The following is a 12952-nucleotide window of genomic DNA, read 5'->3' on the forward strand; positions in this document are numbered from 1 at the left end:
TAAAGCATTACATCTACGCCTTTTCCGGGCTTAGCTATTCATTTGGTGTTATTAAGTAGACTAAAACAGATATAGAAACTCTTCAGCAAAAAGAACGAACACACCTCACAAAGGCACAAAAACACCTTCCCGAAACACCTGCACTAGGAAGAGCGACATTACCGCGGTATTTAGGAGGAAGCAGGACTTATTAATATAAGTGAGCAACTAGAAAAACAGATTACTAATTTAACTTATTTTCACATGCAGGCCGAGACATCTACTCTATATCTCGCGATTTGCTCAGTTGATGACACAACACCGATCAAATTGAGGGAACCAGAAATGTGCATAAACCATCTTCCAAAGAACGAAAAAATGCGCACCTGGATGGTGTCAGTCAAGACTATGTCGACAATATAGCGTCGAACTATTAGTTCACATCAGGAAAGATGTTCCCTGAAACAGACGGTTTATTACTTGGCACTCAGGATCAGGTTATACTAACCAAAAATTACCTTAAGTATATCGTCGAAGACCCTCGGGTCCAAAAACACAAATGCCGATATGGATGTCCAGCCCAAGAAAGCATCCAACATCTTACCGGGGACTGCCAGATATTTGTTGCAACTGAATATAAAGAACGGCATGACTCAGTAGGGAAGATCCTTCATTATGGATAGCTTTCAAACTGGGATTTCTCCAAACCAACCATCTCACTTCATCGGACCAAGTGCTTTTCCATTTTTTGCTCTGTTACCTTACTTTCTGTTATATATGGACCTGTTATGGCAATCTTTGTAGGTATAATACTCTACTCTTTCATCTTCAAGTAATTCAAAAATGTAGTTTTTCCGTTCTTTTAACTATTAATTTATATCAAATTTTTTGTTCGTTTTTGTCTTCTAAACATTGGAATAGTAGTTTACGTTTGTTTCCGGCGATCTCTTAATTTCTCTGAATTTCCGTTAATTTCTTGTGCAAGTGAAATGTATCGTGTTTTTTTTTCCATAGTGTTCAATTTCATTACATTTTTTTTCTATGAAATTATGTTTTCACGTGTCTTAGCTTCTGTTTGATTATTGCGGGAATTCTTTTGTATTCGTTTTTTTTGTATTCGTTTTTATCTTAATTTCTGACCTCTTCTCTGGTCCATGAATCTTTGTATTTCTTGTGTTATCCATCTTTGTTTTCATCTTAAATGATTTACACATGGATTACTTTATTCGCATTCAGCTATGTTTTTATAAATGGTCGAAACTGTGACAGTTTGGCCTTCAATAAATTTACAATTTCACGTTTTCGCAACCATCCAACTAAATTGTATATATATTTTAAAATATCCAGTTTGTTCGCCATAGTTTTTTTTAATATTCAAATATGATATGACATATGATAAGTTTTTACACGTCTGCTTATTTCGCAGACGTGTAAAAATGGGATGGGCAGCATTTGGAAGACTCTCATTTATACTTAAAAATAAAAATATACCTCAAAGACTGCGAACCAAAGTGTTTAATTCTTGTATCCTACCTGCGCTTACATATGGAGCTCAAACCTGGACATTCACTAAAATAAACATGGAGAAGATCAGAAAAACTCAGAGAGCTATGGAACGACAGATGCTGGGTATCTCACTCAAAGACCATAAAACCAATGAAGACATTCGTAATAGAACAAAAGTAAAAGATGCTGTCGAACAAGCAGCTAAACTGAAATGAGCTGGACATAACGAACGTCTTAAGGATGGGCGATGGAATAAAGAAATCGGGAATTGGCGGCGATATGAAGCCAAAAGACCACGAGGAAGACCGCAAATGCGCTGGAGCAACGATATTAAAACAACTGCAGGACCAATGTGGAAACGTCTGACAAACAACAGAGATGAATGGCGAGAATTAGGAGAGGTCTATATTCGGCAATCCGAATAGAGAAAAGGGCTTAAAAAAATATATGACAAGTTTGAAAACCATCCAATAGCGGCTAGATGTGAAGCTATTTAAGATTAATTATCAGACAAGGAATTTGTTCCGAAAACTTTTGTTACATATGTTGTACTGTTTATACACGTTGTTTATAATTCTTTTTTATTTATTTATTTACAATTTGCTTCAACCACAAAGTGTTATTAGCACTGAACTGTATTTACATGAAATGTGAAAGAGAAACACAAACTTAATATCAAGTTTGGTTACTTTGTCCTATTACACGTAAAAAATTGAGAATTTTAGATGTATTGTTTTCACTTAAACATTCTTTAAAGGTATTAGGTAACTGTTGTTGTCGTTCTAATACATAGCGAGGACAATCTATTAATATTTGTTGCACTGTTAGTTCACTATCACACATATAACACGTCGGAGGAGGTTTCTTTATATAAAATATAAAATATAAATATAAAATCATGGGTTATCTTTGTATGTCCAAGTCGCAATCTGGATATGATCACTTGGTCTCTTCTCTTAGTAAAAAAATTCCACGGCAACATATTTTGTTTGATAGTTCTTAATGTAGAGTTTGAATTATTCCAATTTATTTGCCATTTGGTCATGATTTTGTTCTTAAAATATTACTTTAAATCAGTATGACCACAGGTAGTTATGATGTCTGTTAACTGATTCTCACTTGCATTTTTTGCTAATATGTCAGCTTTATCATTAGATTTATTTCGCAATGTGAAGGTAGCCAGAGGAACTAATCTTTGCTTTTGTTGGCATGTTAAGAGTTCGGCTTTAATTAAAAGCAGGTCGGGATGTTTGGGGTACAATTGCTTTAGGTCTGTTAATGCATTCAGGGAATCATTAATGATTAGAGAGTATCTGATGGAGGTTTGGGGAGGACACTGATAGGAACTGAATCTGTGACAGCCGCTCCTACTCCTACTCGGTTTGCAGATCTGGCGAAAATAAGGATGTAATCATTAAAACCATTTAATATCTCTAGTGATTTCTGTTTGAAAATTTTGGCTGGTGTCTTACATTTCTTGAATGCAGAAAGGTTTGTATTACAATCAGGGAGAGCAATGGTCTATGGTAACATGTGCTGGCTGACTTTTGAAATATTGTAAGTGGGTGGAATTATTGTGTCTAAACTCTGAAACATTGCTTTAAATCTATCTGTAAATGTGTTTTTATAAAGATGCATCTCTGGGTTAGCTGATACTCTTGTGGCATATATGACGTATTCTCTCCCGAGTTGAAGGGATGGTTCGCCTGATTTAATATACATACTTAGAACTAAGCTTGTGTAGTGTGCTTCCAGTGCAATTCTAATTGCTGAATTATGTACCGGATCTGGCACTTTTAACAGTGAATCTTTGGCTGAGTTGTAGACAACAGCACCATAATCCAATTTAGTTATAGTTTATAATTCTGTTCGTGGAAATATTATCGAATTGTAGCGTCAACACCATACAGGATTTTAACCCAACACTTATTTCACTTCTCTGAACTATCAAAAAAATTACGCAGACGCTATTAAACCTTCAACTGTTAAAGAACGATAATTTTCGTAACAAAACTGGCTTGCAGAAAGCGTATATTTAATAAATGATTCTTATTATAGACGTTCCACTATTACGATAATTACAATTGTCGATACCGAGAATCAGAGCAGAGTAAGTAAAAGTAAAAATCACGAAACTGCACAAAATAAAAAAAATTACTCGGTTTAATAAATTTGGTAGAATCACGCCCCTCGTCCCTCTATAATCAAAGCACAATTATAAACTGTAATTAAAATGTATCAGGGATCCCAAGAACTTACGACTACACAGAATCGGACTCGGAAATATCTAGGTACTGTTGGTTAAATATTTGTATTATAAAAGGGTACTCGCTATTAAGAGAGAAAATGCCCCCACTCCCAGAAATAAATTTTGTTCATTTATTTACGTTCTATGAAATTTTAAACACGCCACCCTTCCCCTCTCCCCATAACCCCCAAAACGTCATTTTTACGTTTTTATTATTTTTTTTTTCGGTGGCTTGCAATCAGTTCATAAAATTTCTAAAATTCACTTGTGTGGTTGAGGCTTTTAAAAAACTTGTCTATTTTTTATAAACCCATAGGTTGAGTGTACATAAGCTAAAAATGCATTTTTTTCGGAAAAATCGTATAACTTCTTTTTGAAATGTCTGCAGGTGTAATTTTTTTAATTTTTTGTATTTTATCAAAAAATAAATCTATCTTATATAATTTTTTTCCAGATTTTTCCGATGTGGAGCCACCCTCAAAAACCCGAAAAACTGGTTTTTAAGGGTTTTTGGGGATTTTCCAAAAAAAAGGTTATTGGGGGGTTTTTACTTACTCAACTGTTTTTACCTTTTACCAACAACAGACCATATAGACGAAGAAATTTAAATATTTTATGACGATATATCTACTGCGCTTAATGACTTTCGTACTCAATTCACAATTTTATGTGGCGATTTCAACGCAAAAATAGGTGTAAAAGAAGCAGAGCTAGAAACATCCTTGGGAAAATTCGTGCTACTAGGATTCCTACTTCGGAATAATTTATTCCAATATGAATAGCTTCTTTCATAAAAAGATACACAGAAGATGGACCTGGGAAAGTCCAAATGGTATAACAAGGAACGAAATCGACTACATCATAAGTCATAAGTGACAAAAAACAAATAAATAAAGATTTAACAGTACTCAACAAGTTCACCACAAGCAGTGACCACAGAATGATATGAGCGAGAGTCCAAATCAACATAAAAAGAGAAAGGAACATTATGATTAAAAATCAGTAGCTTGGTTCTAAAAGGGCCAATGGCAATTTTAGACTGTTTGGCATAAGTGCATTTTTGTCTTAGATTTCAAATAAACAACACTGTGTAAAAAGGGCCAATGTCTAGATAGAGTAGCAACAGACTTACAGCATTACTTTTGGCCAATGTCAATCTCTAATCAACACTAATTTTTAAAGCAAAAAGGACCAATGTAGACTTCAGCCTCAATGCTTCTAAAAATTTTATTTCTATACAGGCCAATGTTGACATTGGCCCTTTTTTAACAAAACCTTCTTCGATTTGATTTGACATTGGCCCCTTATTTCTAGGTTAGGTTTCTGTCTATACACATTATCGTGAGTGCAAAAGTAGTACCTAATCTTTGTATTAAAAAATCGACAGTGGCTCTGAGGCCTCTGAGTGTGTGTTTTAAAATACAAAAAGTGATGGAGCAGTTATACCGTGGAAAGAAACTTGTTAACTTGTGTAAGTTAGACAAAATGGAAGCAAATAAACAAGCCGGTAAGTAAATAGGTTAACTTTATTTTAAAAATTGGTAATATTACAAGATTTAGATGTAAGGACGAAATGATAACTAAGTAAAAAATTGTATACTCAAAAAATGTACCATGTAGGACAAATTTAGTGACTAGGCCGACTGTATGAATATTAGTAACTTATGCTAAGACATTTCAGTCCTATAAATCTTATTTTCAAATCACTTAGTGCAATTTAATAACAATTTTTATTTAAATTTTAGATAATGTGCCGCTGCCTCCAAAACAGGATGATTCGACTGTTTTACAAGAAAACTATGATCCTGGACTAAGCATTTCGCCAGGTAGATAAACCAATGTAAATAGTTCTTTGTTTCAGATAATTAATTTTTTGCTCTCTTTGTTTCAGACAATAAATTACAAGATATAACAACTGAACAATCATCATCGAAAAATACAATAAAGAATAAACTGAGGTCGAAATCTTCTGTGATATATAAAGAAGAAGATGATAACTCAGAACGATTTAAGACTTTTGATGGAAGTTCAAGTGATGAATTTGAACCTTATGATAGTGACTCTTCTGACTCGGACAACTCAGAACCTAGTAAAATACAAAAAGACAATCATATTACTGCAGAATCAGAACATACGCTGACTGTCTAGAATGAAACTTCTTATAGAAGAGGAAGAAAAAAAGTTCTGGACGGAGAACAAATTAGAAAAAGGAAGCGTAATCCAAATAATTGGGAAAAGAATAAAAGAAAGAACATAAAAACACTTGGAAAAGAATATGTTACAATTCAACGTAAAAAGATTTCAGAGAAATCATTAAAAAATCCATGTCAATGCCTAAAGAAATGTTTTGAAAAATTATCAAATGAAGAAAGGCAGACCATTTTTAGTGAATTTTATAATCTTGCTTGGGAAGCTCAAAATCAGTTTATTGCCAGTCACATTTAAGAAAGAGAGAAGGCAGTACAAAGAATAAGAGGCCGTAATGAAACAAGTAGAAGAAAGTATAGCAGGCAATATTATTTAGATTGTAACTCAGAGAGAATTGAGGTTTGCCAAGTTATGTTTTTATCAACGTTAGATGTAACCTTAAAAAAAGTTCGGGTAATAATGAACAAAAAGCGTTCCTCAACATCAAATATTTGCTCAAGCGATGGTCGTGGAAAACATACGAACCATCCAAAAATAAAGGAAGAGGAGAAAGATGTAATAAGGCAACACATTCTGATGTTTCCTTCGTTTCAAAGTCACTACGCTCGAGAGAAAACTGCAAACAAATATTTGCCTCCCGATCTTTCTATTTCAAAAATGTATAAGGCTATATTGTGAGTATTGCCAAGAAAACAACATAACACCTAGAAACGAATCACTGTACAGACAAATTTTCGTGGAAGAATTTAACTTGTGTTTTAAAAAACCGTATAATGATACGTGTACTACTTGTGATAAGTTTTCTTTACTCCTTAAATCCGTTACAGATGAAAATGAAAGAGCCCAACTTGAAAGTGAAAAATTACAACATCAACACTTAGCAGAGTTTGCTTATAAAGAGAAAAAGAAAGATAGACTGGCTTGCAAACTTAATCCAAATTTGGTGGTATTCAGTTTTGACCTACAAAAATGTTTGCCCACTCCCTACTTAAAAAGCAGCATTTCATTCTATAAAAGAAAATTATGGACTCTGAACCTTACCATTTTTGAGACGCAAGAAACTACAAACTCAGCTAAATGCTACCTATGAAATGAAACTATAGCTCAAAGAGGTGGACAAGAAATTGCTTCCTGTCTATACACCTACCTAAATAGTATTCCCTGTCATATAAATAAAATCATTATGTATAGCGACTGCTGCCCTGGGCAAAATCGAAATATTTTACTATCAGTTATGCTTCTTACCGTTATTGAACATTCCAAACACCAAGGAAGGAAGATTGATATTTATCACAAATTTCTAGTACCCGGACACACTCACATGGAAGCAGACACTATACATGCTGCAATAGAAAAAAATAAAAATTCTACTACTGCCAGGATAGATATTCCTAGAGACTGGGCTAACCTTATTCGTCTAATACCCAGAAAACCACAAATTTTTGTTCAAGAAATGAAGCAAGAAGAATTTCTTTGTTTTAAATCATTATTATCTGGCAAATTTCAGCATGCAAAAACCAATACTCAAGGACAACCAGTGGTGTGGTCTAAAATAAGACTTATTTACTATTCAAGTGAAAATCTTGGCGTGATGAAATACAAAAACTCCTTTACCGACGATGAGCCTTATAAAACATTGAGCTTATTAAGAACAAGAACTAGAAATTCTGAAACTACTCGTTTGTTACCAATCTCTGATAAACCATTGGGCATACCAGCGAATAAAACACAACATCTGAAAGACATGTTACCTTACGTTGAGGAGAGTAGTCGTCCATATTACCTTCAGTTTCTCAATACTTTGACTACATCACCATCTGCAACGGATAATTTTATTGCAGATGAGGAGTACGATCAAGTAGATGAGATGTAATATTACCATTGTAATCCTACTGATTGTGACTGTTTTTATAAAATAAACATTAATCTCTTCAAATTATTGCAATGTTATTATTCCTTAATTGGGCCAAAGTAACATTTTGGAGTATTTTTTTGTTATTCTAAAAGGGCCAATGTCATATTTCCAATAAAAAAAACAAATGTGGGTCAGTTTTACTGATGCCAAACATTCCGTAATCTATGTAAGAATGACAAGACAAAAAAACAGTGTTGCAATATAAAAAATATTAGCAATAACTGTAGATCATTTTGTATAAGAATCTTCTAAAGCAGTTTCCCAAAAACAGCGTTTTATGACTTTGGCCCTTTTAGAACCAAGCTACTGAAATAAATCTCATGGTATCTGGGCAACCCCATTAGATATCAACCAATATCAGGCACATATCAATAATAAGCTGCATGAAACCTCCGAGAACGATCTTAACGACTTGAATAATTGCATCATAAACGTCTTACAAGAAAGTCACCGAGTGTACTGTCCTAAAAGAAAATCAGATAGTAAAATAGATAGTAAAGTAAGTCCATAAACCAAAACGCTGCTAGATCAAAGATGACAAATGAGAAGCGATAAGAATGTAGACAGCCACACTCTAAGAGAAATGAATAAAACTGTTTCGAAGGCAATCAGGAGAGATTTAAGGACATTTAAAACTGATAATATTAAACGCAGTATGGAGGAAAATAACAGCCTAAAAGTTCTACGTAGAAAGCTAACGAATGGAAAATGCGAAATTCATAAATTAAGAACCAAGCAAAATGAAATAATATCACGTAGAGACGAGTTAATACAGGTCGTCGAAGAGTTTTAAGAGGAATCATATGGAAGTAGACGAGAAGATCAAATAGGAATACAAATAGCCATTTCAAAAAAGATCGTGAAACAAGGTTCCAAACTAATGCCCGAAATAAAGGTACATGAGATTCGACAAGCATTAAGAAATATGAAAAATAACAAAGACCTAGGAGAGGATGGTATTGTAATGAAGGAGATATACTATTAAATAAATTAAGGAAACTGTTTAATCTATGTTTGCAGCAAAGAGAGGTGCAGCAAAGAGAGAGAATGGAACAATGCTATAACCATCCTTTTGCATAAAAATAGAGCTCTAACGGACCTAGAAAATTATAGACCTATTAGCCTGTTGAACCACATATACAAGCTCTTCACTGGGCTAGTGACATCAAGATTGGAGAAAAAATTTGATTTCTAATGCAATTTTCTAATTGCAAAGCAAAACAGACGTTGATAAAGATGTAATTAGAGACAGGGGGAATCTAAAATTGCATTCCACAACATATCTCCTCAACTAAGCATAAATCCTTAGCAAATTGGTTTCTAGTACTCGTACAGGTATATCGGAATAAAAGGAAAAAGACAGTTAAGATTTGATTTCACGTATAGTGCGTCTGTGTATCCGCTTATACGTATTTACATTATTTACAAAAGTGCCATTATGGCTGTTAAGATACACGATAAAACCCGACTAATAAAAATAAAACGTGGGATAAGGCAAGGTGATACATTGTCACCGAAATTATATATAACGGCATTAGAGTATGCCTTTAAGATGCCCAATTAGGACCACAGATGAGTAACAATAGATGGCGAAAAGCTTAACCATCTCCATTTGATAACATTTTCCTTATCACAGATAATTTAGAAGAGGCTACAGATAAATATGTTAAATGAATTGGACTTTGAAACAACAACCTATAGTTCTGTAGCAGTTTGCGCAACTAGAGAAGTATCGTTTAATACTTTCCAAACCTTCTCTACGTTTGGCTCATAATGCAAATAAAATGTAAGTTTTGCTGTTGATATGCCGCGACTTTGGTTTACCGAAAGGAAGAATTATAAGTTGTCCCTTGAAAAGAGGGAGCAAGCAAAGTTTGACGCCGGAACAGGCAACAAATGGAATAAACCCTGGAATGAAGCAGAAGATTTGACTTTATAATCATACAGACTTTTAATGTGCTATTTCCATATCAAAATTATCTTAATTGTTATGCCCAAACACACATTTGCAATAAAAAATCGAAACATCCCTGGTAATATGCATAATAGTCACTTGATAGACATTTTGAGGCTGTCATTTTTCCTTTTATAGCGCCCGGAGGTTGAATATTAAGAAGCAATTTATATTTTATGCTACCTGGATTCGGTTGTGCTACCGAAATACCCACATTTGTATACCGTTCTTGACGTGCTTTCCAATCCGTGATAATTATCAGATTTATTGAGGTACAGAGCAGCACTTACGGATTTATATTTTATTGGGCTATCATTTTCGTAATTCAGGTTAATTTCTCTTTCTTCTGTTATTCTTCTCCGATAATTTCAGACATCGTTATCAGCTTTAGTATAAAGAAATTAAAATAAAGGAATGTTCTACAACTGTTTTCTTGAGGCATGTTTAAGTTAAATATTATGTTTATATTTGGTTAAATCACAATTAATTGTAATAAAAATTACATTGTTAATAACATTTGACGTAAGTTGGGTTATGTTTTTGAAGAATCCCATATAAACAATATTTAAATAAAAGAAATATTAAATATTGTGAATATAATTCGGAAATCGAATTCAGGACTTGGCCCAAATTTGTGTTTTCCAAACGTTGCAAAACAAACAGACGACGAATGCACCGAAATGCACTAGTATTGGGATTTATAATTTGTATTCACGTCATACGTCTACACAATTCGTCTATGTAGAAATCCCTTTATGAAAACGATTTTCTAATACTTCATACTAGAGTAAAATAAAAATAAAATAGACAGTAAGTTTGATTTCGTTACAGGGTACCTACCACCATTCGCTGATGTGCATATTTCTACCTCTTAACTTCCTCAGTGCGAACTCATGGTAAGCTGTAACAAAATAAAACTGTTTCCATCCATAAAAGTCATTACTTATCTTTCAAACGGATAACAGAAGACCTCATATTGCCCGTGGATCCATGGAGTTCATACAAGAATCTGGTATAGAGATTTTGGAGTGGCCATCAAGATCAGCGAACATCGTCGGTGCAATGCCACACACAGGAATGTGCAAAATTTTGTGTGTAAAAATGAACGTCCATATAATATTTAAAACATATCCCACATAATAAATTGAAAGAAGACGATGAACTGCTGATTCGTGAGCACATTTTTTCATTTCCAGCCGTGAAATCTTATTATTGCAGGCCCTCTAGTACTAGTCTAAAGTTATTTGGATTTGGAAACGTTTCTATTGTAGCATTTTTAAATTATCTGATATGTATTGAAATCACCCAGTATATGTTAAAACACCGAAGAATATTTTCCATGTATTTTTGTTTCCTGTTTAAACATCAAAAAAGTATTTTCAATCTTTTTGCGTCGCCGAGGTCGATAATAAACACATTTTAGAGTTTGTTTATATATCACAGATGCATATTTCTTCGGTAATTTTTTATCGAGAGCCACTTTAGGATATTGAGCGTTAAATAAATATTCCCGTTTATACGTTTGGTTTTTACCGAGTTGAGCGAATGAATTTTAAAGAGAACTACATCACTCTCGCTGAAGCCGCTGTCAGGGGCATTGGCTTCAGTATTGGTCCAAATTTTTCTTCAAATTTGTAATGTTTTGTGTTTTTTCGTCTTATGTTGTGGAAAATATGTCGTGAGCAGTTAATAGTTACAGTTTTAAGGAGGTTTACAATTACAATTTATTTATTTACAATTACACTGTCAATCAAACAAACTCCACAAGGAAAATAAATTCCTGCAGCTGGCTGTATACCATGTATCACAAAAAAGAGGTTTAATTCTTTGTAAGTAGGTATATTTAAAAAACCCTTAGAAGGGCTGCATTAAAATAACAAACGTTTTCGGAATAATAATTCCATCATCAGGTTAAAAGCAGGTTAACATGCCTGAGCCACCAAAATATTAGGGTAAAACCCTTTACAGAAGTTAAAGTTGCCAAAAATGTACATATTGTTGTTAAAAATGAAGGATGTTTAAGATTTTATTAGATTTAACTTCAGGCAACATATAACCATGCCTCACGTGAGTACCAGCGTCCGGAGGGTAGACCTCTTCAAACGGACTTCAGCTGACCAAACTAGTACTATAATGTAAAAGCTGTACTTAGGTACTCCGTTTTTGAATAGAAACAATGTTTCAAAAAGTGTGATTTGATTTTAAGCTTAAACGATAACAAGTGAAGACTTTTTACTTCATCTGGCGAAAAGTTATACAAACTGACATCAGTCGAATTTTTTATGCTCTTTGTCAACCTAAAACGTTGTGCTCTAATAGCATCTCTAGATCTTGTATCGTGATCATGGACGTTGGAGTTTATGTTAAACTTACCTTTGGTGGCATGAATTTTAATCAGCGTCTCATATATATATATATAGAGTGAAGATAGTGGCATAATACCTAAATCCAGAAATAAAGGTTTACAGTGTCCACTATACTCTGCTCTTGCAAGTATCCTCACTACTCTTTTTTGTAGTTTAAAAATTCGATCTGCGTAAGAAGAATTACCCCAAACAGTTATTCCGTACTGTAAATGGCTATGAATTAGTTCAAAGTAGCACATTCGAAGAGTATTTTTAGGAATCATATAAACTAAGTTGCGTATTAAAAATATACTTGTAGCAAGTCTAGAACTTAAGTAATCTATATGAGCACTCCAATCCAAATTATCATCTAGAAAGATTCATAATAGCAATAGTTTAACACTATTTATTGAGATATACTTCCAAAATTTAAATCAAATTCTGATTTTTCTCTTCATTTAGCTTTAGCCCATTATGTGCAAACCAGTTTTTTGCTTTCTGGGTATCACTATCTATTTTAATTTTTAAATTATTCTGATTAATATCAGTATTTATGAGAGTTGTATCATTTATCTAGACTGTGGAAAGCTTTTCTCGCATTACTATTAGTTCATCATCAAACCAAGAAATTGGAGCTTTACTATGAGTTCGTGATTTGTTTTTTGACGTGACAACGTCTTAAATTAGGTTATGGCTCGGAGTCATTCATGAAAAAGTGTAACGCCCGCTCACGTCTGTTACAGTGAGTCACCGAACGAGAGAGAGGCCCGCCGGACCGGCGAATGCCTTGCGTCTCTCTCCCACTCAAACATGATCGGTCCGCTGCGCGCGCAGTACTAGAGAATTAGGCGCGTTGA

At 33.9% G+C, this 12952-nt stretch overlaps 1 protein-coding gene across 1 annotated transcript; it reads left to right on the top strand.

Moving 5' to 3' along the window:
• The first annotated feature begins 4889 nt into the window (after positions 1-4889).
• On the top strand, positions 4890-5881 carry LOC140436110 (uncharacterized). Its single transcript, XM_072524815.1, has 3 exons — positions 4890-5240; positions 5479-5559; positions 5625-5881. The coding sequence occupies exons 1-3, from the start codon at positions 5165-5167 to the stop codon at positions 5879-5881; spliced, it is 414 nt and encodes a 137-aa protein (XP_072380916.1). The 5' UTR covers positions 4890-5164.
• The last annotated feature ends 7071 nt before the right edge of the window (positions 5882-12952 follow it).

This window comes from Diabrotica undecimpunctata, chromosome 3 (assembly GCF_040954645.1).
Source record: "Diabrotica undecimpunctata isolate CICGRU chromosome 3, icDiaUnde3, whole genome shotgun sequence".
Classification (NCBI taxonomy): domain Eukaryota; kingdom Metazoa; phylum Arthropoda; class Insecta; order Coleoptera; family Chrysomelidae; genus Diabrotica; species Diabrotica undecimpunctata.